Source organism: Eschrichtius robustus, chromosome 1, assembly GCF_028021215.1.
Source record: "Eschrichtius robustus isolate mEscRob2 chromosome 1, mEscRob2.pri, whole genome shotgun sequence".
NCBI lineage: Eukaryota > Metazoa > Chordata > Mammalia > Artiodactyla > Eschrichtiidae > Eschrichtius > Eschrichtius robustus.
The window spans coordinates 189,617,787-189,639,511 of record NC_090824.1 but is presented as its reverse complement, the minus strand read 5'-3'; the positions used below and the strand labels follow the sequence as shown (position 1 = coordinate 189,639,511).

Sequence of the window (21,725 nt, the reverse complement as noted above, 5' to 3'; positions counted from 1 at the left end):
TCGCGGCGGTGCCTGGGAGCGGCCGGCCGGGGGCGGCGGCGGCCTCGGAGCGCGGCGGCGGCGGAGGACAGCGCCGGCTCGTCCTGCCGCTCGGTCCGGTGCGCGCCGGGCGTGAGGGGCGCGCCGTCCGGGGGCCAGCCGGCTCGGTGCGGATCTACTCGCCGCGCTTTCTCCGGTGCGTGTCTGCTTTATTTTCCGCCTCGGCCGAAGGGGCGCAGGGCTGGCGGGTGGGTGGAGAGGGAGAGCCGGGCTCGCCGCTGGCTCCCTCCCTTCCCGCCACCCCGGGCCAGCCCGCCCCGGCGCTGGCGCGGGGCCGGAGGGAGCGGCGGCGAGCGCCCGGCGGGGGCAGAGGGGCCGCGCCCGCGTGTGCGGAGCGAGGGAAGGCCGGCGGGAGGAGGGAAGGGCACAAAGGCCGGCGGCGGGCGCCGGGGTCCCGCCGGCCGGCCGTGGAGGAGGGGCGGCTCCCGTCCGCTCATGAATATTAACCGAGCCTGCGGCCTAGCGCGTACCGGCTGGGCCCGGCGCCCGGCCCGTGTCTCCGGCGCCGCTCGCCGCCGCGCCTCGGAAGCCGGGCCAGGCGGGGCGCGCAGGGTGAGCCCCCTCGCTTTGGGCCTTTCCCCCGGGTGTCCCCGTTCGTTTTGGAAAGTACATATTTGGGCCGCCCTTCCCGGGAGATCGAGATCCCCGACCCGCCTCTGGAAGGGGCGGAGGAAATAGTGGTCGGTGGGTGGTGGTTTTCTTTTTCCTATTTTTTTTTTTTTTTTCCCTAGGTGGCCACGGGGAACGGGGAAGACCGTGTCGAGGCGTAGTTTGGGGCGCGGCAACTAAATAAAAGTGGCCGGGGCTGCGGCTTCATTTCTGTAGCTCCGGAATAATGCCCCGGAGAGGGAGTCCCTCCTGCCGCCGCGCGCACCTCCCCGCCCGGCCCCGCGCCGTCGCCGCCCAGCCCCGCCGCGGGCCAAGGAAAACAGCCGCCTCCTCGGGGACACCGGCGGGCCGGGGCGGAGGGCGGAGGGCGGGCGCCCCGGGTGCCCCAGGCCGCCTGGAGACGCCGGCCGAGCCGCCGGTCGCGTCCGAGCAGGGCTTTTTGTTTTTATTTTGGGGAGCTGGGGAGATGGCGGGGAGCAAGGAGGGCTTTTGAAAAAGGATTATCCCATTTTAGTCCCGCGGGGAGCAAACTTCCCTTAAGTTTGCTTATCCGGGTGATGCAGAAGAACACAGACTCCCTCTCCTCTGCCCAGAAAATACATTAATTAAAATGCACTTGAAAAGGGAACGGTTTTTCTTGACGGCTGCACAACGGCCGGGCATGTTTGAGGCAACCACCGTGCAGTTCTGATGTTTCGCTTTTTTTTTTCCCCCCTGATTTATAGGATTTTTTCCCCTTTTTCTTTCTCTTTTTGTATGGGAAGATTCTTTCATCTTTCATACTTCATCAGCATGGACCGAATTATCTTTCCATGTGTTGGAAAGGCGAGCTTGGGGTAGACATGTGATCAAGGCTAAGGTCAGTGTATGGAGAAAGTTCATGCCCTTTAACTTTTCCCTCTTCTAGGAAAGATCTCTTTGGGAGAGCCTTCACGACGCGCTCGCCTTGCTCTTGGACTTGGGAGGAGCGCTAGGAAGAAGGGGACCGCTTTCTAGCCGCCGAGGAGACCTCTCTTCTTTGTTTTTTATGTCTGGAGAAATGGACGAAGACGGTGAAGTCAGTTGAAGTCCGAAGAAATAATCATCAGGGCATTTCGAAGGCGCTTCATCAAAACCTTCGTTCCCTGGCGCTTTAATTGTCTCACCGGCACTGCACCTTCTAGGAGCCTGGTGTGGAATTCTTACCCTTTGGGTGTCTGGTGGCATTTCCCCCCCAATGTGGACTCCCATGGGTTGGTCCCTTCTTTGTAATTTGAAATGAAATGATGGCCACACGTCGGACTGGTCTGCCGGAGGGAGATGGTGACAACAAGCTCAAGGCCTGCGGGTCCCCCGCCTGTGAGGTAAGCGCAGAGGCAGCACCCCTGTGTAGCCCGCAGTGACCTGTGTCTGTGAGGTGTCCTGCCAGTGGGGGGGTCAGTTGCCCCCGGGCCTAAGAAGAGGTTTGTGGGGCTTTGGACTGAATGGTGGGAGTGCCCCAGCTTGACCGGTAGGGAGGTGAAGCCTTGCCCATTTTTGTTTCGAGGAACTTCCAGTGATTCTTCTGCAAGGACGTTTTCCTTACTTACTTGGAAATGTCCCCATCTTGGTCATCTCAGGGCACGGAATTCTCCCTTTTTAGGTGGCTGGGACTACTACAAGCTTCTGTTTTCCTACAGTTCCCATTCTCCAGTATTTTTGGAGCTGGGTTGGTTAGGGGGTGCTTTGTACCTTTCGTGTGTGTATCCAAGGTTTGCTCTGGAGGTGGAGAGAGGGCATCTGTCTGGAATGCTTGTTGCTCCTGGACCACCACCTCTCTCCGACACTGATGCTGTTGCTGTGGATCTCTGCTTTGGGTAGAGAAACAAGTCTTTTCCCGTGGACAGTTTAGTTTAGGCACAGCCTTGGAAGACTGCTTAATGGAGCTGTAATTCCAGCTCCCTTAAAAATGTCTTGCCTTTCCTGTTCTTTTATTTATTCCCTTCCTTTCACTGCTCAAAAGTCCTGTGAGTGTCAGCCTGAGCTGTCAGGTGGGTGGCTCTGCCTTCAGACCAGCATCTTTGGAAGGGCCCAGAAGATTTTACACCAGGCTTTCTGAAATTTTTTGGGCAAGCAGGAGAGAAATAGAAAATCCGTTGATCTGTGGCACCCCTATGCCCTGTTGCCTCTCCTATCTTTTTTCCTCCTTATATTTGGAGTTTAATTCTATAATGGCTCCTTTGTGTTTACTTTGTTATTGATGGTTTCTGTAATTTGCTTGCTAAACATACTGAATACTTTTTTCCTTTAGATTTTGCTTTTGAGCTGCCTATATTTTTAAGGAAAGGTTGAAGATTACTTTAGATAACAGTAACATCCCCCAGTGAGCCATCACTCTCATTGTTTATTTTGTGCTTGTGTTACATTTTAACTTCATGGTCATTGAAACAGGGTCTAGTTCTCAGTGTGTGATTTTTGGCATCTTAATAAAAATGAGTTAGAAGTTAAGTTTTTGTTCATAAAGCAGGCAGAGGAACTTGCTTCATGCAGCTTACTTCATACTGCATTAGAAAGTTTATGCAGAAATCAGTGAGGTAGGTACAGTGTGCCATTACTGTACAGTTTATTAGAACTATAGGTTTAACAGTTAGAAACAGTGTTTTACTTTTTGACACCTATAAACACCTGCTTACAGGTAAAAACGTGAGTAAGTATAACACCACAATTCTCCGATCATTGTGAACCATAATAACTCCTTTAGGAAGGCCTACCTACAACTTAGTGATTGCTTAATGTGTATTGTAGTTCCATAATGATAGATACTGTGGTCTTAAAGCCTTATTTGTCATTGACTTGTGAATACCTTAATTAGCATGCTATTTGCATTGTATTTGCAAGAACTAATGTTATTTGACTTTTTTTTTTTGGGTCATTTAAGGGATATCCTGGAAACCAAGAATTTATAATAGACACATCTTGTCCTTGGCTAGAAGGCAGTGTTTCCAGTTGCAAACTTGGCTTTTATTAACAATGACAATTATGTATTTTTTTTAAGGGCTGTGAAATTTGCTTTCATTTGGACCTTACTGCTGGCATAGCCGTAGTATTTCTAGTTTGGGAGCCAAGAAAACACTGTATTGTCTGTATTTTGCTCATTTAGAGACTATATACAGTAGTTGGGTTTGGTAATAAACTGTGGTGTTGCTTGGCTTTTTAAAGAATAGGCAGATAGTTTGCTTGGATTCTGTGTGGAAATAGAAATAAAGGGGCTGTATGCTGTCAGAAAACATTTTAAAATCTCAGGGTGAGGAGTGAGGGGAACTTGTATTTACTGGCTCTGTTTAGTTGTCTCTTATTGATGCTTCTGATGCACATTAAATCTTGTGAATATTTATTAGTAATAAAAAGAGTTGCCACTGGAATACTTTGGGTATCAATTTTGGGTTGACAGACATTTAAGTCTTTGAATACTGCACTTAATTTTTGTGCTTAATTTTATTAGAATTACATTCTAGAGTAGCACTGACATTCTTTTTAAAATTTTAAAAACCAATAGCTAAAAAACAAACAAAAAACTGATTGCTATGTTCCTAAATGTGTATTTGAATAATAAATTTGTGTGTGCTTTTACCTACCCAAGAAACGAGAGTACATATCTTAATATTAATGGTATTAGCCAAAACTAACTTTGTAGCACAGAAGAAAGCAATGTAGTGAATTAAAAGTCCCTGTTTTATGCCTTATCTAATTGGCTCATTCCACCTGCTGTGAATAAGGTCTATTGTTTTGCTGAAAAACAATCAGAAATTTCTCGTTTATATTAAGTGTTAGAATCTAATTGTGTTGCTATATGAATGTAGGCACCACCTCCCAAGACTATATTGGAAGGGTCAAAAACAAACAAATAAACAATCCTCTTCAAATAAAGAATTGTGACACTTCAGTAAAATATATCTTGACATTATATAGTAAGGATAGCATAGTTGTGTTCACACAAAATGATATACTTTTCACATCTAAATATGTATTTTTGAAAATTGGTTTCACTCACTGAGCCAGATAAGTGTTTTTTTGGGGGGGGGCGTGTGTGTGTGTTGTGCACGCATGTGTACAGGCTGATCTGTGACACCTAGCCTTGCATAACTTTGCTCACAAAATCACTTTGTATAGACTCTGAATCCTCTGTGGTATTTTCACCCCTTTTCACATCATATAGTGTTTCTTCTTTATGGTTCGACTTGCTCGCTCTTTCTCTCTCTCTTTCTCTCTCTCTCTCTCTTTCTTTCTTTATTCAAAGCTTTCTAGGCCACATTATTTTTCCCACTTCTAACATTTATTTCATTTTTAATCTCTTCTCCACAGGATTGTACACGTGTTTAGCACTTTCACTGTCTACTGTTAGAACAAACCTATTTACTCATGCTAATTAACTTAGTTCATTTTATGTTTTGCTTCTTCACTGAGGCTAAAATGATCCTGTGACTGAAACGTATTATAAGCTGATGAAAAATATTTGTTAGTTGATTTTGGAACAGTGTAAATAATAAAATAAGGCATTTTCTGTGCGCGAATTCATTCACGTAAAAATTCATACTTTTGCTCTTCTTTCGGGAGTACTGTACACTTTGCTTTTATCCCAGACTTCCTTGTTCTTCTCAGGCTCTCGCTCCCTCCATCTGTCTCTCTTTCTCTCTCTCTCTTTAGGCTTCTTATTCCTCTGCAGCCTCTTTCTTGTTGGTTTTTACAGGAGCCAGGCCTTTCCATTCCTCTACTCTTTTCTCACTCCCTAGGTTTCATTTTACACCCTCCCAGGGCTTTAATCTACATGCCCGTGATTCCTAATTTACAACTGTATCTCAGATTTTATGGCTGCTCTCTAGACCTAGACAGCCAATTGCCTATTTACCATACAGTTTTTTTTTTTTTTTTGGATAGTCTACAGGCTGTTCAAACTCAACAGATTCTACCCTGACCACTAACCTGCCCTCTCCCTGACTTCCTTCTCTTGGTGAGTAACACTGCTAGGTACCTATCTGTCCAAGTCAAAAGCCAGGCTACAGTCCTTGACCCCTCTCTCTCCTTCTTCCTCCTGTCAAAGTCCTACATTCCGAATCCCACTGCCACTCCCTGAGTTCAGATTAGCTGCATCTCAGCGATGAATCATGGACCAGGCTTCCTAACTAGCGTCCCAGGCTCCCAGCCTTGCCCCCTTCCAGCTCTCCGATCTGCCGTAACCAGAGCGCTCCTCCTGAAATAGAAAGCTGATCATTGCATTCCCTGGCCTAAAACAGTTTTCTGGCTTCCCATTGCCTTTGGAATAAGGCTCAAACTCCTGAGAGAAGTCTGAGAGGACTTCTGGCCCGCCCTTCTCCTATGGCATCTGTGACCTCTCTCTGTACTTCCTGTACTGTCAGTACCAACTCCACCTCCCCAACAAGGGCATCACAATGTCTCTCTCTTTACTTCAGGTCCTTATAAATCCTGTTTTCTCCCAGCCTTCCTTCCATTCTCCCCTCCTCCACTTCCACCCCTCCCTGGCTGATTTTTACTATCATTCTGGTCTTTTCTTCAACATCACTCAGGAGAGCTTTCCCTGACCTTCCAAGACTGGATTAATTGGCTCTGCTGCCTTATCCTCAAACACCCTTCCTGTACTTTATCAGGAAGAGCACTTACTAGTTTATTTATCTATATTCCCCTGGATTGCAAGTCCCATGAAAACAGGGACCATGTTTGTCTCTACAGTGAGTGGTGCATAGTAGGTGCTCAATAAATATATGTCAAAATAGCCAATGAACATAGCGGGAAAGGCTTTAGTTTTCTATTAACCGTTCATTTAGATCCCAGCACACTGTACCGTCTTGATGGTCCTCCTGCCTCACTGTCCCCTCCTTCTCAGCCTTGGAAGTTTCCTCAGCCCCTTGACCTACTAAGTCTTCCTATACCTCAGGACTCCATTTGACCCTCTTTTCTTCTCTCCAGACTCAGTTTCATGGTTTTAAATATCAGGTATAAACTGATCATTCATACATACATGTACACATGTATTTGTGTGCGTGTGTGTCTCTCCACCCTGACCTCTCCCTTGAATTCAGATGCCCACATCTAGCTGACCTGCCCACTCAGAACCTCCACTCTCGTGTGGAGAAGCCACATCCCAAACCAAATTCCTCCTTCTCTACAGCCCCTCCCCCCGCCCTCCCAGCTTCCCCGTTTGTTCCTTCCACAGTCTCCCTCATCTTAAGCAATAGCAATCCCACCCTCCCAGGCGGAGTCTTGGGAGTGATCTTTGATCCCTGTTTTTCTCTCTCGTGTATCACCTGCAAATCTGGCCACTGGCCTCTCAGCTTAGCCCTTGCCAGCCTGCAGTCTGTCCCCACAGTCATCCCGGTGGGCCTTTTAGAAGTCAGGTCCTGGCACTCCTTTGCTTCGGCTCCTCTACTGGCTTCTCATCTCCTTCAGGATGAAAGGCCGAAGTTCTCAGAGTGCCTGCAGACCCCTGGACAGCCTCCCGTCTCCTCCCCGAGCTCACCTCCCGGGCGCTCCCCCCTTCTGCGGACACACGAGCCCAGCATGCCCCAGAGCCTTCCCGCTGTGTACCGTCTCCTTGGGACACTGTCCCCCAGGTGTCTGCAGGGCCCGCTTCCTTGTCTCCTCCAGATTTGCTTAGACGTCATCTTCTGGGAGGATCTTCCCTCCCCTGCTCCCCATGACACAACCTGCCCTCCTTCCTCACTTCATTTTTTTTCCCTGTCACTTACTCTCCATCTGACGTACTCCTCCATTTGATTTTGCTTATTGATTTGGACAGATGATGTACGTAAGTGTTAAGAGTACAGTTTGTTTTGTTCACCTGGTATTTCTTTTGTCTGGAAGGGAGTCTAGCCCATGGTAGGCCCTCAGATAATTTTTTCGAATGAATGAATGAAGACCTAAGGAAAATTTCCAAAATGTTCTTGAGTTTGCATCTAGGTAATTTAGATTATATAACGATGTGTAGTGTGAATTGTAGGTTCTTCTTTAGACCTCCATTTCCATTGGGATGGCTGTTCACATTTTTCTTTGCATCTTTCTTACCTTTGGGAAGCTGGTAACCAAGTAACAGTAACCAAGGCAGTGTGTAGTACAGATGTATGAAATACTTCGTGCTAAGGTGAGATAATGGTAATGAACAGACTAGGGGAGGGGAACCAAACTGGTGGTGAAGCTATGGAAAGGTAATAGGGTCATCCCTCAGGATCCACAGGGCATTGGTTCCAGGAACTCCCACCCAATGGATGCCAGAATCCTCAGATGCTCAAGTCCCTTATATAAAATAGGGTAGTATTTGCATATACCCTTACACATCCTCCCTTATACTTTAAATCATCTCTTGATTACTTATAACACCTAATACAATGTAAGTGGTATGTAAATAGTTGCTAGTGTGCAGCAAATTCAAGTTTTGCTTTTTGGAACTTTCTGGAAAAATTTTTTCCAAATATTTTTGATCCTTCATTGGTTGAATGCACAGGTGCAGTACCTTTAGATACAGTGGACCAACTGTATGTCTGATGTTTTCTTTTAAAACAATTGGCCAGTATAGGAATCTTCCTTACGTTTTTAATTTTTTTAATGTCATGAATATTTCACTGTAAGTTAAAAAATGATCACAACATTGACTATGGCAAAATGTTAGCAGTTGTTAATTCTGGATGGGGAGAATAGCAGAATTATATTATTTTTGTATTTTCTCTTTTTTTGTTTAATTCCAAAGGTACAATAAAAAGACAGCATTTACAGGTTTAAAAAATAGGTAATATGTTACCAGTCTTGTGAAAATCAGGTTTCTAGCGAACCTACCTACGCTGCTTAAAATAATACTTAGACACTTTTTGAAAAGGATACACGTTGCTCAAAACAGTACTTAAACATTTTTAAAAAAACATGTTTTCTTCAGTGGAGGATTCATTGCAGGCTAGCGATAGTACAGTATAACATAACACTGTTATTTAATTGGAAACGTGTGTTCCTTCATACACTTGAATCTAAATGGCAGAATACCATTGTATGTCAAAAGCTTTACACTGCAAATTAGGGTTAAAAGTATAGCCTGTTGGAATTAAGAAGAGCGGCAGCAGCAGAGCTCTGGGTTTGGAGGTACTGAGTGGAACCCATCTCAAGATAAGAGCCATCAACAAAATGAGTACCCAGGTCTAAGAAGATTTCTCCACACATTGTTAGTGTTTTGTAGCATTCATTTCTTCCAAGTGAAACATTTTATGAAGTCCTTGTGCCTTGCTTACAGAATCTCTAATCCCTTCCTCATTTCTTTAGTTATTACCAGATCACATAATCTGGTACAAACGTGATACTCAGTTTCTTTTGTTCTCTGCTTTGTGAAGAGACCCGTCATCTTATTATATTTAACAACATGATGATTTAAGTATGGGCAGTGCTGGATGTAGATGCACAGATGCTGTTATCGAATGCAGCTATTTTCTATTACAGAAAGACCATATGGTAGGCACTTGTTTTTCTTTCTGGTTGATGTGATTAGATTAGTAAAATGAAAGGTTGGACTTAGATTGTCCTAGTATGCATTTAATCTTAATTGACCGTAAGGAATTAAGTATGTTAAAAATATTATGAGCCGTCGATATATTCTGTTGGTTTGAAGTAGGAAGATGTCTTCACTCAAAAGCTCAGTTTTGGATTGCTTCTACCAAAATAGTTTTATAGTTTAAGTTGTCGTATTTTTTAAAAAACTGAGTATTTGTGCAGATAGTTTATTTCACAACAAAATGTGGAAGATGGCCTTTTGTACCTCGAAGATAATCTGAAGACAAATGGATATACTGTACTATAGGTTTAAGAAACTTAGTGTGATGGAAATTGTTTTTTTATAAGTCCTCTATTTTCTAGTTATTTATTAATATAGAAAAAATTCCACCATGTAGATTTGTGAATAAGAGAATAGATTTAAAACCCAAATTTGATATTTCTGAAATATTCATCTATTTTAGGGAAAGTTTTTAGGCAGACCAGAAAAACTGTTATTATCAACAAATGGCGAGTTAAAGAATTTATTTATTTTTCCTTAGACCAGCTCCTGTTGAACCTTCCTTCCATTGGATACTGGGTGTGTTCTTGATTCAGACTTGGTTACTTATTGCCTTTTCCCCTTGTTGCTTATCTCTGTTCTGAATAGACACCTGGCATAGTTATCAGCAGTAGTCTGCTTATAATCCCACAAGTTCTTTTTCCTTCTTATAACCTAATGAAGACGTAGCCTCTCGACTTGAACTCTGGTTCACTGCATTCATCTTTAATAGATCTTGACAGGACTTATTTTCTTGAGAACCTTTTGATTTTTCTCCCTCCTTAGAATGGAGAATATCCTTAAATATCAGAAGCTAGAAAGCTGGATTTATGATTACATTTCTTCTGGATATGTCTTAGCTACTGTGATCTTGGGGATTAACAGGCATCTTTTTTTTTTTTTTTTTTCTTAACCTTAAGATATCTAGCTATCTTTAATCCCCAGTATTTTCCTAATAAACACAGATTCTGTATTTAAGAGAATTTGTGTTAGCTAGATCAGTGAGACCTACTTTCTCCTTTGGGTTCTACATATTGGCTTCTGGAAACATTACATACCTAGTGAATGTGAGGGGGAGGAAGTACTCTGGGCACCCAGTTTAAATCAGATCTTTATTATAATGCTTTTAGGAAACTAAAAACATTTCAGTTTACTTATTTTTCATTTAATACTATATTATAGACACCCTTCTCTGCTCATAAGGGAGATATATATATATGTGTGTGTGTGTATATATATACACACATATATATGTGTGTGTGTGTATATATATATATACACACACATATATATATACACACACGCATATATATGTCAATTTTATAAACGGAGGAAAAGAAGCTCTTAAAAAGCACTATGCAAAGATATCTTCAGGGATTGTAATACGGAAGAGAGATTAGATTTATTTTGTGTGGCTGTAAAAGGCAGAACTAGGATTAGCAGATAGACAGATGGGCCAATTTCCAAAATTCAGAAGAAAATTTTTTGTTAAATTAGAAGTTAATCGGAATAGAATGTGTTCTTTGCACAGTTGGGATGACTTTCAGTTACGGGCCTCCAGAGAGGATTCCTGCTTTGGTAGGAATTTATTATTTTATTTTATTTTATTTTATTTTTTAAATTAATTAATTTATTTTTGGCTGCATTGGGTCTTCGTTGCTGCACGTAGGCTTTCTCTAGTTGCGACGAGCGGGGGCTACTCTTCGTTGCAGTGCGCAGGCTTCTCATTGCAGTGGCTTCTCTTGTTGCGGAGCACGGGCTCTAGGCGCGTGGGCTCAGTAGTTGTGGCTCACGGGCTTAGTTGCTCTGCAGCATGTGGGATCTTCCCGGACCAGGGCTTGAACCCGTGTCCCCTGCATTGACAGGCAGATTCTCAACCACTGCGCCACCAGGGAAGCCCCTACACTTTTTTGTATGTATGTTATACTTTAATCAAAAGTTAAATATTTTAAAGTGATAGAACTCTGACTTTGGTTATATCAAAGCTATTGTTACTTTTTAGATTTATTATAAAAGTAATTTGTTTCATGTCATTTCTAGAAGGGCATATTTTCTTTAAGCAAATAACTGTTAGGATGATTTCTTTTGCATCTTGTAATCATTTGTTCATACCAACTCTTTTATCAAGAATAGGAAAAGTTACAGTGAAAGAAAAAGATGTATTTCTATCTTTACCTAAGTATACATTGTGAAGGGTTTCAAAAATCATTCTAACATAAATAATAATAAACTAATCATTAGCAAACTAATTTCTCTTTACACACCCTTCTTCATTTAACAGCAACAGTTACTCTATCTGTTCACTGAATCCATCTTGTCTTTTAATCTCACTGATTGTGAGATGCATTGGATACTATGCTGCAAAGACAATGTAAACTAATTACAGTGTCCAACTGCCAATTCTGCAAAAGAAGCAGGTTTTCTTATAGTCCGTGAAAGTGGTGTTGCAGAAGGAGCTAAGTCACTGACAAAGAGGCTGAGTGAGACCGGTGAACAGATGCAGAAAGCATCATCAAGGTTGATAGGTATCTCAAAAGGGAATGATTTGAAATCTAGGGATTAAGAGAAGCCTTTGAGAAAACTGATGTCCTTGAGGGCAGTTGCAAGTATGGGGAAGTGACATTTTCTTCTAGGAAGTGATGTTTAGTTTGGACCCAATGCCTTAAGCTCTGTTTGCCAAGAGACCTTAAAAAGTGGGTGTGAATCTAGAAGGAATAGCAGCAGTGAACAGATTTCTCTTGTGCTTTCTTTTTCTAAGTAGAGACAGTGTGGCTGAGAGTGAATAGAAAATCCTAGCTTCTCTAATTGACTTAGAAATAAAGCTGTTAAAACAGAGGTCCAGGAGTAGTGTCTTGAAAGACACTGCTGTTGTAATAGTTCTTAGGTGCAAAGATACTTCAGAGTTTGAATATTTTAGATGCCTTCATTTCTTTTTTTAAAAATTTCTTTATTGAGGTACAATGGACATGTAAAAAACTATGTATTTAACATATACAACTCTGTGAATTTGTGGATAAGTATACACCCATGAAACTATCTCCACCATCAAGGCCATAAACAGATTCATTACCTCCCCAAATTTCCTCCCACCTTCTTTATTATTATTGTTGTTGTTATTATTATTGTAACATATATAAAACCTACTTAACATAATCTGCCCCCTTAGCAAATTTTGCGTATACTATACAGTATTGTTAGCTACAGGCACTGTGCTGTAGTGTAAATTTCCAGAATTTATTTATCTTGCATAACTGAAACTTTGTACCATCACCTCTCCATTTCCCCCACTTGCCAAGCCCTGGCAATGTACTCTCTGCTTCTATGAGTTTGACTACTTTAGATTCCACATATAAGTGAGATCATACAGTATTTGTCTTTCTGTATCTGGCTTATTTCACTTAGCGTAATGCCCTCAAGATCCATCCATGTTGTTGCAAATGGCAGGATTTTCTTCTTTTTTTTAAGGCTGAATAATGTTCTCTTCAAGATCCTGATTTGAATTCCTTTGGATAAGCACCCAAAAGTGGGATAGCAGGATCATATGATAGTTTTTGAGGAACCTCCGTATAATGGCTGTACCAATTTACATTCCCACCCACAGTGTGTACAGGGGGTTTCCTTTCTCCACATGCTCACTAACTGCTTGTTATCTTTTGTATTAACAGTAGCCATTCTAAGACGGTGAGGCAATCTCTTTGTGGTTTTGGTTTGCATTTTTCTGTTGATTAGTGATGTTGAGCACCTTTTCATATACCTATTGGCCATTCCTAAGTCTTTGTAGAAATGCCTGTTCCCGTCTTTTGCCCATTTTTAAATTGGGTTATTTGTTTGTTTGTTTGTTTAGCTGTGTTGATTTCTGACTCTCACTAGTCTTTGCTACCTAAAAGCATGATGATGCCTTAGCAAAATGGGCAATTGATTAAAAATCATCTTAGTAGGAACAGTTACACTGTAGACTTAGTGGGAGAGACTAGGTACCACTGACGTCTTCCTTGGGGGTGTATGAGCCACACTACAATCCTTACCTGAGGATATTGACAGAGCTTCATAGTTTATGGCTACTAGAACTGCATCTGCTCTAGACCAAGGGCGAATGCAAATTCTCTTCAGTTTAGGAGAGGACCTTGGAAGAAGAATCACTTTTCCCTGTTTAATCCTTGGCTACTGCTGCCATTCTTGGCTGTCTTTTTATTTGACCACCATAATCTTTTTATCTAACTCTTACTTTCAAATAAGTTACTGAAACATTGTTTTTGGATCAAGTGGGATCTCTAGGAAAAAGGCAGATATATAAAGCCTAAAATATACATATATTTAGGAAGCATAAGGATACCCAAAAACGCATGGCTTAGAAAGTGAATACTGCTTGATTTCTACAAACTACAGTGAAGTGTTTAGCATATATTTGACAGGAAAAAAGTATGTCTTTTCCAGTTGGCTTTGAATTGACAGCAGACAAGACAGGGATCTCTTGGTAGTCTATGAAAAGGATTTTGAACATCAGAAATCAGTCCATAGGATTAATGAAGAGGGAAAACATAAAATGCCCATATCAGGAGTAAAAGAGGGGGCACCATTCAGAGCCTACAGACATTAACAAGATAAAAAGGGAATATCTGAATAACTATATGCCAGTAAATTTGACAACTTAGGTGAAATGGACAAATTCTGCGTAAATATTCTGATACCAATTCAGAGTTGTGTGTGCGTATGTTAGGTAGGGGCGGTGGTGTTGGGGTTTTCCTCACCAGGTGATTCTCTGATACCAGCTGGGTGTCCTACAGTTCAACTTAATTCTGATGCTGTCTACCCGAATATAGAGTCAGATCCCACAGGTTAAGGGCTCAGTCCCACAAGACTGCCCTCCCCCCGCCCCCTACCACCCGCAACTTCAGCGTCCAGTTGCAAGTTTAGGCTGTCACCTGAGCTTCTAACCTACTGACTGTAGATTGGAGGTTCCAACGACCCCTTCCTTGGGTTCAACTAATTTGCTAGAGTGGTTCACAGAACTCAGAGAAACATTACTTAACTAGATCACGGGTTTTATAATAAAGAGTATAACACAGGAGCAGCCGGATAGGAGGGATGCATAGGGCAGGGTGTGGGGAAAAGGTGTGGAGCTTCCACGCCCTCTCCAAGTGCCCCACTCTTCCGAAATCCCCATGTGTTCACCAACCTGGAAGCTTTTCGAACCTCATCCTTTTGAGTTTTTACGGAGGCTTCATTACATCAGCATGATTGATTAAATCATTGGCCACTGGAGGTGGAATCAGCCTCCAGCCCCTCTCTCCTCCCCTGAGGTCGGGATGGGATTCAGTGTTCTGACCCTCTCATCACTTGGTTGGTTGGTTCTCCTGGCAATCAACCCCTGTCCTCAGGTGTGTTCCTGATGTCACCTAATTATCATAACAAAAGACCACGGTTGCTCTCATCACTTAGGAAATTCCAAGGGTTTTAGGGGCTCTGTGCCAGAAATGGGGATGAAGACCAAATATGTATTTCTTATTATAAATCACACTATCACACCTTGAAAGATACAAATTACCAAAACTGCCACAAGGAGAGATGTAAAAGAAAAAATCTGACTACTGCCATACGTGTTAAAGAAATTGAATTTAGAATTAAAAACCTCCCCACCAAGAAAACTTCAGATCCAGATGGCTGCATTGACATATTCTATTACATGCTTAAGGAAGAAATCATACCAGTTCTATACAAGCTCAGAAAATAGAGGTGGAGGGAACACTTCCCATCTTCTTTTTATGATGCCAGCATAAGCTTAGTAACAACCAGGCAAAACCAGTATAAGAACAGGAATTCAGACCAATAACCCTCATGGTTGTAGATGTAAAAATCCTTAACAGAATGTCAACAAATCAAATCTAGAAATATATGAAAAAGATAGTACATCATGATTAAGTTGGAGTTATCCCAGGAATGAAAGATTAGTTTATCATTTTAACATATCAACAACATATTAACCATTTAATATATTAATGGAATAAAGGAGAAAATTTGTATGATCATCTCAATAGATGCAGAAAAAGCATTTGATAAACTTTATAATGTTCATCATAAAGACTCTCAGAAAAGTGGGAATATAAGGAAACTTACCCAGTTTGATCAAGGGGACCTATGAAAAAGCCTACAGCTCTCATGCTTGGTGAAACACTGAGCACTTCACTACTAAAAGCAGGAACAGGGTAAGGATGTCTGCTCTCACCACTCTATTCAGCCTCATACTGGAGGCCCTACCAAGTGTGGTAAGTCAAGAAAAGAAATAAAAGGAGGAAGGAAAAAGAGAGGGAAGAAATAAAACTCTATTTGCAGACAACATGATTGTGCACACACAAAATTGTAAGGAATCTACCAAGAAAACATCCTAGAACTAATAAGTAAATTTTGCAAGGTTGTGGGTTAGAAGACTACAGACAAGAATACAAGGTTAATATACAAAATCAGTGTATTTCTGTATACTAACAACAAACAATTGGGAAATGAAATAGAAAATAATAGCATTGTGATTTTAATATTTTAAAGACAACCTGAATAAATTGAGAGATATGCTGTATTTATGGATTGGAAGACTCAATATCATTAAGATGGGACTTCACCACAAATTGCTGTGTAAATCCAATTCAATCCCATTTAAAATTCTAGCAGAGTTTAAACATTTTTTTTTGTTAGAAATAGACAAGCTGCTTCTAAAATTTATATGGAAATGCAAAAGACAAAGAGTAGCCAAAACAATAATGAAAAAGAACAAAGTTTGCAGGACTTACAGTACTATTTTATAATACTGACTCAAAGCTACAAAAATCAAGACAGAGTAGAATGGTGTAATGATAGACATATAGAACAATGAAAGAATGGAGAGTTTGGAGACCCATATCTGTATGATCATTTGAATTCAGTGGGGTGAGTTCAAGTGGTGCTGGAACAAAAATGAACCGCCATCTTTACATCACACGGAACAGTTAACCCCAAATAGATCACTGATGTAAATGTAAATGCTAGGACAATAAAACTTCTAGCCAAGAAAAAAATATACATGGCTTTGAGGGGTAAACAAATATTTCTGTGACAGGGCACAAAAATCACTAACCGGAGAAGGAAAAAGAATTATAAGTTGGACTTCATCCAAATTAAAAACTTCTGCTCTTTGTAAAATACCATTAAGGAAATGAAAAGTTAAACCACAGATGGGGAGAAAATATTTACAAAATATATATCTGATCAAGGACTTGCTTCCAGAATATATTATAAAGAAGTCTTCCAACTCAATAATAATAAGACAACCTAACTTTAAATATGGGCAGAAGTGAACTCCATAAAAGAAGATATATGAATTACATATAAGCACATGAAAAGATATTCACTAGCACCAATCATCAGGGAAAAAATGCAAATTAAAACTATCAATACAATGAGCTACCGCTATGCTCCCATTGGAATGGCTAAAATTAAGAAGATAAAAAATACCAAGGGTTGTTGAATATGTGGTGCAAATGACCGCTTACTCACATGTTGCTGATAGGGATGTAAAATGACACAGCCACTTAAGAAAACATGTTGGCGGTTTTCAGAAAGTTAAGCATACATTTATCGTGTGACCACTCCTAGATATTTACCCAAAGGACATGAAAACAGTGTCCACAAAAAGGCTTGTATGTGAATGTTCATAACAGCTCTATTCATAATATCCCCAAATTTGAAACAACCCAAATACCCATTAACAGATGAATGGAAAACAAATTATGGTATGTCCATGTAATGGAATACTACTCACATTTAAAAAGAATGAATTATTGATGTACTCAACAACATGAATGAATCAGAACGTTGAGGAAAAGAATCCAGACTTGGCAGAGTACGTAGTATATGATTCTACTTATTTAAAATTCCAGAACTGAGTAAACTAACTTATAGTGATAGAGAGCACATCAGTGGTTGCCTGGGCCTGGGCAGGGCTTTGATCGATCACAAAGAAGCATCAAGGGACTTGGGGTGATAGAAATGTTCTGTACCTTGATTGTGTGGTGGTGATTTTATGGATGTATACATTGGTTAGAATTCATTGAACTGTTCATTCTGTTCTATTTTGCTGCCTCATTTGCATCCATTCTTTTATTCAACAAAAAGTTATTGAAGGTTTATGACTATGCCAGGAAGTTCCTAGGGGAACTTTTAATTTTTTTTTGGCCTTGCTGCGTGGCTTGTGGGATTTTAGTTCCCCGACCAGGGATCGAACCCAGGCCCTCCGCAGTGGAAGCACATAGTCCTAATCACTGGACCGCCAGGGAATTCCCCCTAGGGGAACAGATAGAAAAAAACAGTAGCCTCTGCCCTTATGGAGCTCACTGTTAAGGGGGAAGAGACAGATTAGAAAGCTTCAGTTAGGGTATTGTGCGACAACTAAGGATGCACGTGTGGCCTTGTGAACATGAGACAGGAGGGTCTAACAGCCTGGAAGAGGAGAGGGAAGATGGTGGCCCTTGAGTGGAGTCTTAAAGGACATGTAGAAATTTCTGAAGCAGGTGGTGGCAGAATGTTACAGGCAGAGAGAACAGTATGGCAAAGGCAAAGTGTGAGAGAATGATTAAGGAGGAAATCCACCAAAAAATTAAGGAAGAATAAGTCATATTAAAATAAACATTTGATAGTCTGTACATCAATTTCCATATAAGACTTTTCTCTGCCATTGCCTCTGAGTAAGGAGTATATATAGTATGAGTAAAACACACAGCTTGGAGTCTGGAACTTATTTTTGCTGCTTTTCTTTCTGGTTCAAACTGTTTTTGATAGATTAAAGTTCTACATAGGGGACCTCTAGTATATTTTGTGACAAGAATCTGATTTTTTATAAAAGCTAGATCTAGCTAGCTGTAAGCGAGTAATTTTTTACAAAGTCAACCTGTATAATCTGTTAATTCTCACAGGCAAATTGGCCTGAGGACCCTGAGAAACAGTGATATTGGTGATAGTATTTTTCTTAAGCTTTCCTTTTTATTTTAAAAATTTTTAAATTTATTTTTAAAATTTTATTATTTATTTTTGGCTGTGTTAGGTCTTTGTTGCTGCGCACGGGCTTTCTCTAGTTGTGGCGAGCAGGGGCTACTCTTTATTGTGGTGTGCGGGCTTCTCATTGCGGTGGCTTCTCCTGTTGTGGAGCACGGGCTCTAGGGCTTCAGTAGTTGTGGCACGTGGGCTCAGTAGTTGTGACTCGCGGGCTCTAGAGCGCAAGCTCAGTAGTTGTGGCGCACGGGCTTAGTTGCTCCGCAGCATGTGGGATCTTCCCGGACCGGGGCTCGAACCCATGTTCCCTGCATTGGCAGGTGGATTCTTAACCACTGCGCCACCAGGCAAGTCCAAGCTTTCCTTTTTAAAGAGTTAAATCAGGTAGTTCTTCTCCTTTTTAAATATCTTCATGTATTCTGGTTTTGTAGCTGCCTTCATTTATTTAATCTTTGCTTCTGCTAATTTCCTTCCTCTACTATTTTATAACCTGTGAAAGTTCTGGGGTCTTATGGTGTGGTTTTGCTTTTCTTTTCTTTTTTTAAAATAAATTTATTTATTTATTTATGGCTGCATTGGGTCTTCATTGCCGCGTGCGGGCTTTCTCTAGTTGCGGTGGGCTACTCTTCGTTACGGTGCCCGGGCTTCAGTAGTTGTGGCTCATGGGCTCTAGAGCGCAGGCTCAATAGTTGTGACGCACGGGCTTAGTTACTCCTGTCATGTGGGATCTTCCCAGGGCTCGAACCCGTGTCCCCTGCATTGGCAGGCAGATTCTCGACCACTGCGCCACCGGGGAAGTCCCGGTTTTGCTTTTCCATAGATAATCCGAACAGGCAAGGTCAGGAAAAGAGAATTTGTTTTTGTTAGATTAACTACATATATTTCAATTTGACTGCCAAGATGGTCTCAGACTCCTCGTAGGGAAAGAGGCTAGTTGGGTATTTTTGGTCTTAGACTGAAAATACAGGCCATCAGAATAGATTCCTAATAGCTGGATATAAAAGAGTCATTAAGCCTTTGCAAAGGGTGATGAGGTTGTATAGTTTATACTTTATTTTGCCTAAAATATGTAAATTAGGATAAAAGGTTAGTTAGTAATCATTTGATTTCCGGCATACAATATGTATCTATTTGTCTTCAGTTTTGAGTGTCACATCCTTTTAATATTTTTTATTCCTGTTATAATTTAGGTATTTATGCTCTTGACATTTACTAGCCTTAATATTTATTTAATCTTTTTTTTTTTAATTTATCTTTGGCTGCATTGGGTCTTCTTTGCTGTGCGCGGGCTTTCTCTAGTTGCGGCGAGTGGGGGCTACTCTTCGTTGCGGTGCGTGGGCTTCTCATTGCGGTGGCTTCTCTTGTTGCGGAGCACGGGCTCTAGGCGCACGGGCTTCAGTAGTTGTGGCACGCGGGCTTAGTAGTTGTGGCTCGCAGGCTTAGTTGCTCTACGGCATGTGGGATCTTCCAGACTAGGGCTTGAACCCGTGTCCCCTGCATTGGCAGGCGGATTCTTAACCACTGCGCCACCAGGAAAGTCCCTATTTAATCTTAATATACCATTTGTAAGTGCTAGGCTGTAATGTCTGTTTCCTAGAAACATACAGTGAAGCAAAGTAGACTTTAGATAATTTTTTAGGGTTTTCAGAGAGAACACTGAACCCTTACTAAGTACCGTAACACTGATTATTTACCTTGTTTAATCCTCAGAACAACTCCATGAGGTGTGTACTATTATTATATTCATTTTAAAGATGTGGAAACTGAGGTACAGAGAGCTTAATTAACTTAACCAAGGTTACACAGCCAGAAAGGGAAGATGGAAATTTAATGGATAGAGTGTTAACATGACCATAGCAGCTTTAGTAGAAGGAAAAAAAAAATTTCAGGGAGAAAGTCTCTACTTTGATCTAGATTTACTGGTTTCACCTAGATGGAAATAGTTTGTGTTCATTTAGCTAAGTGATAAACAGTTCAGTGGCAGATTAATAGCTTGAAAATTTTGTCAACCCTCTCTTTTGTCTCTTGGCAACCAGGGAACTTGATGACTTGATATCTTTAAAGTGTCAACTTATGGTACACATATGACTGGCATCTTCTGTTGCTTCAGTGTGTTAAATGACTGAGCTAAAGCCATGTGCCGAATTTATTGAGTCTCAGGGATGGTCTTTTAAGACTAAGGTTTAGAGGCAAATTTTCTAGAGGTGTTTTAGGTTTCTGCTTATCCTTTCTCTAGAGTGGTAAGTTGGTCATATATAAATATATTTTTCTGAAGAGAGCCTGCAGTTCATTTAAAGCTGAGAGGCTGTAACAGGATTGAAGGTACAGGTGCTTCTCCACGTGATGTCTTACTGTCCCACGTGAAACATTTGTTCAGAGCAAATGGCAGGTCCATTGTCCCCTGAATGTACACGAAGTCTGAAGTGTTTTCATGTTTGTTCATGTTCATTTTGCCTGAAATGCTTTTCCCATGTCTTGTCATTTATGTAAATCCCATACTTCATTCAAAGTCTGGCTCACGTTTTACCTGCTTAGAAAGCTCCCTCTGACCGTAGTGATCGTAGGTGGAGAAGATGTTCCCAGTCCTGGGGAGACGGTCTTGCTCTCTGTAATCTTCTTCCCTTGTCGTTTGTTTCTTCTGGACTCCTGCTGCCCAGTTACCCTTATTTCCAGTGCTGTTTGTGCAGATCTGTAATCCACTATCCAAAATCCTTGGGTTTTTCAGAAATCAGAAGTTTTCAGGTTTTAGAAAGGTAAGGTGATACAGATTGTGGGACAGCCCGCAGCTATCAGAGGAGTAATTTCTGCTGTAAAATGTATGAATATTCATACTAACACATAAAGGCTTAGAAAGAACATTGTGTCAGGGCAGGGCAGGGCAGATTCACTATTTTTTTTTTTTTTTTTTACATATTTCTATACATATTTCCATACAAATACAAATATAAGATTTTTAGAAATTTCATGTAATGTCTGAAACATTTATATTAACATATTTCCATACAAATAACCCAATGAAAGTTTAGTATTAGTTGTTTTGTTTGTTTTTTTATACTGCAGGTTCTTATTAGGCATAAATTTTATACACATCAGTGTATACATGTCAATCCCAATCGCCCAATTCAGCACACCACCATCCCCACCTCACCGCAGTTTTCCCCCCTTGGTGTCCATATGTCCATTCTCTACATCTGTGTCTCAACTTCTGCCCTGCAAACTGGCTCATCTGTACCATTTTTCTAGGTTCCACATACATGCATTAATATACGATATTTGTTTTTCTCTTTCTGACTTACTTCACTCTGTATGACAGTCTCTAGATCCATCCACGTCTCAACAAATGACTCAATTTCGTTCCTTTTTATGGCTGAGTAATATTCCATTGTATATATGTACCACAACTTCTTTATCCATTCGTCTGCTGATGGGCATTTAGGTTGCTTCCATGACCTGGCTATTGTAAATAGTGCTGCAATGAACATTGGGGTGCATGTGTCTTTTTGAATTACGGTTTTCTCTGGGT

At 41.3% G+C, this 21,725-nt stretch overlaps 1 protein-coding gene across 5 annotated transcripts in view; it reads left to right on the top strand.

Annotated features, from left to right (window-relative positions):
* The first annotated feature begins 3 nt into the window (after positions 1 to 3).
* The window catches only part of ARHGAP21 (Rho GTPase activating protein 21), a 129,993-nt gene continuing 108,271 nt past the window's right edge, over positions 4 to 21,725 (top strand). For 3 of the 5 annotated variants that reach the window (XM_068561452.1, XM_068561444.1, XM_068561437.1), the window contains exons 1-2: positions 5 to 175; positions 1,556 to 1,991. In XM_068561452.1, the coding sequence (XP_068417553.1) occupies positions 1,911 to 1,991 (81 nt within the window). In that variant the 5' untranslated portion in view covers positions 5 to 175; positions 1,556 to 1,910. Of the gene's footprint in view, positions 176 to 542; positions 592 to 1,555; positions 1,992 to 21,725 lie in introns of those variants that run through there. The other 2 variants (XM_068561422.1, XM_068561431.1) reach the window with 2 other exon arrangements.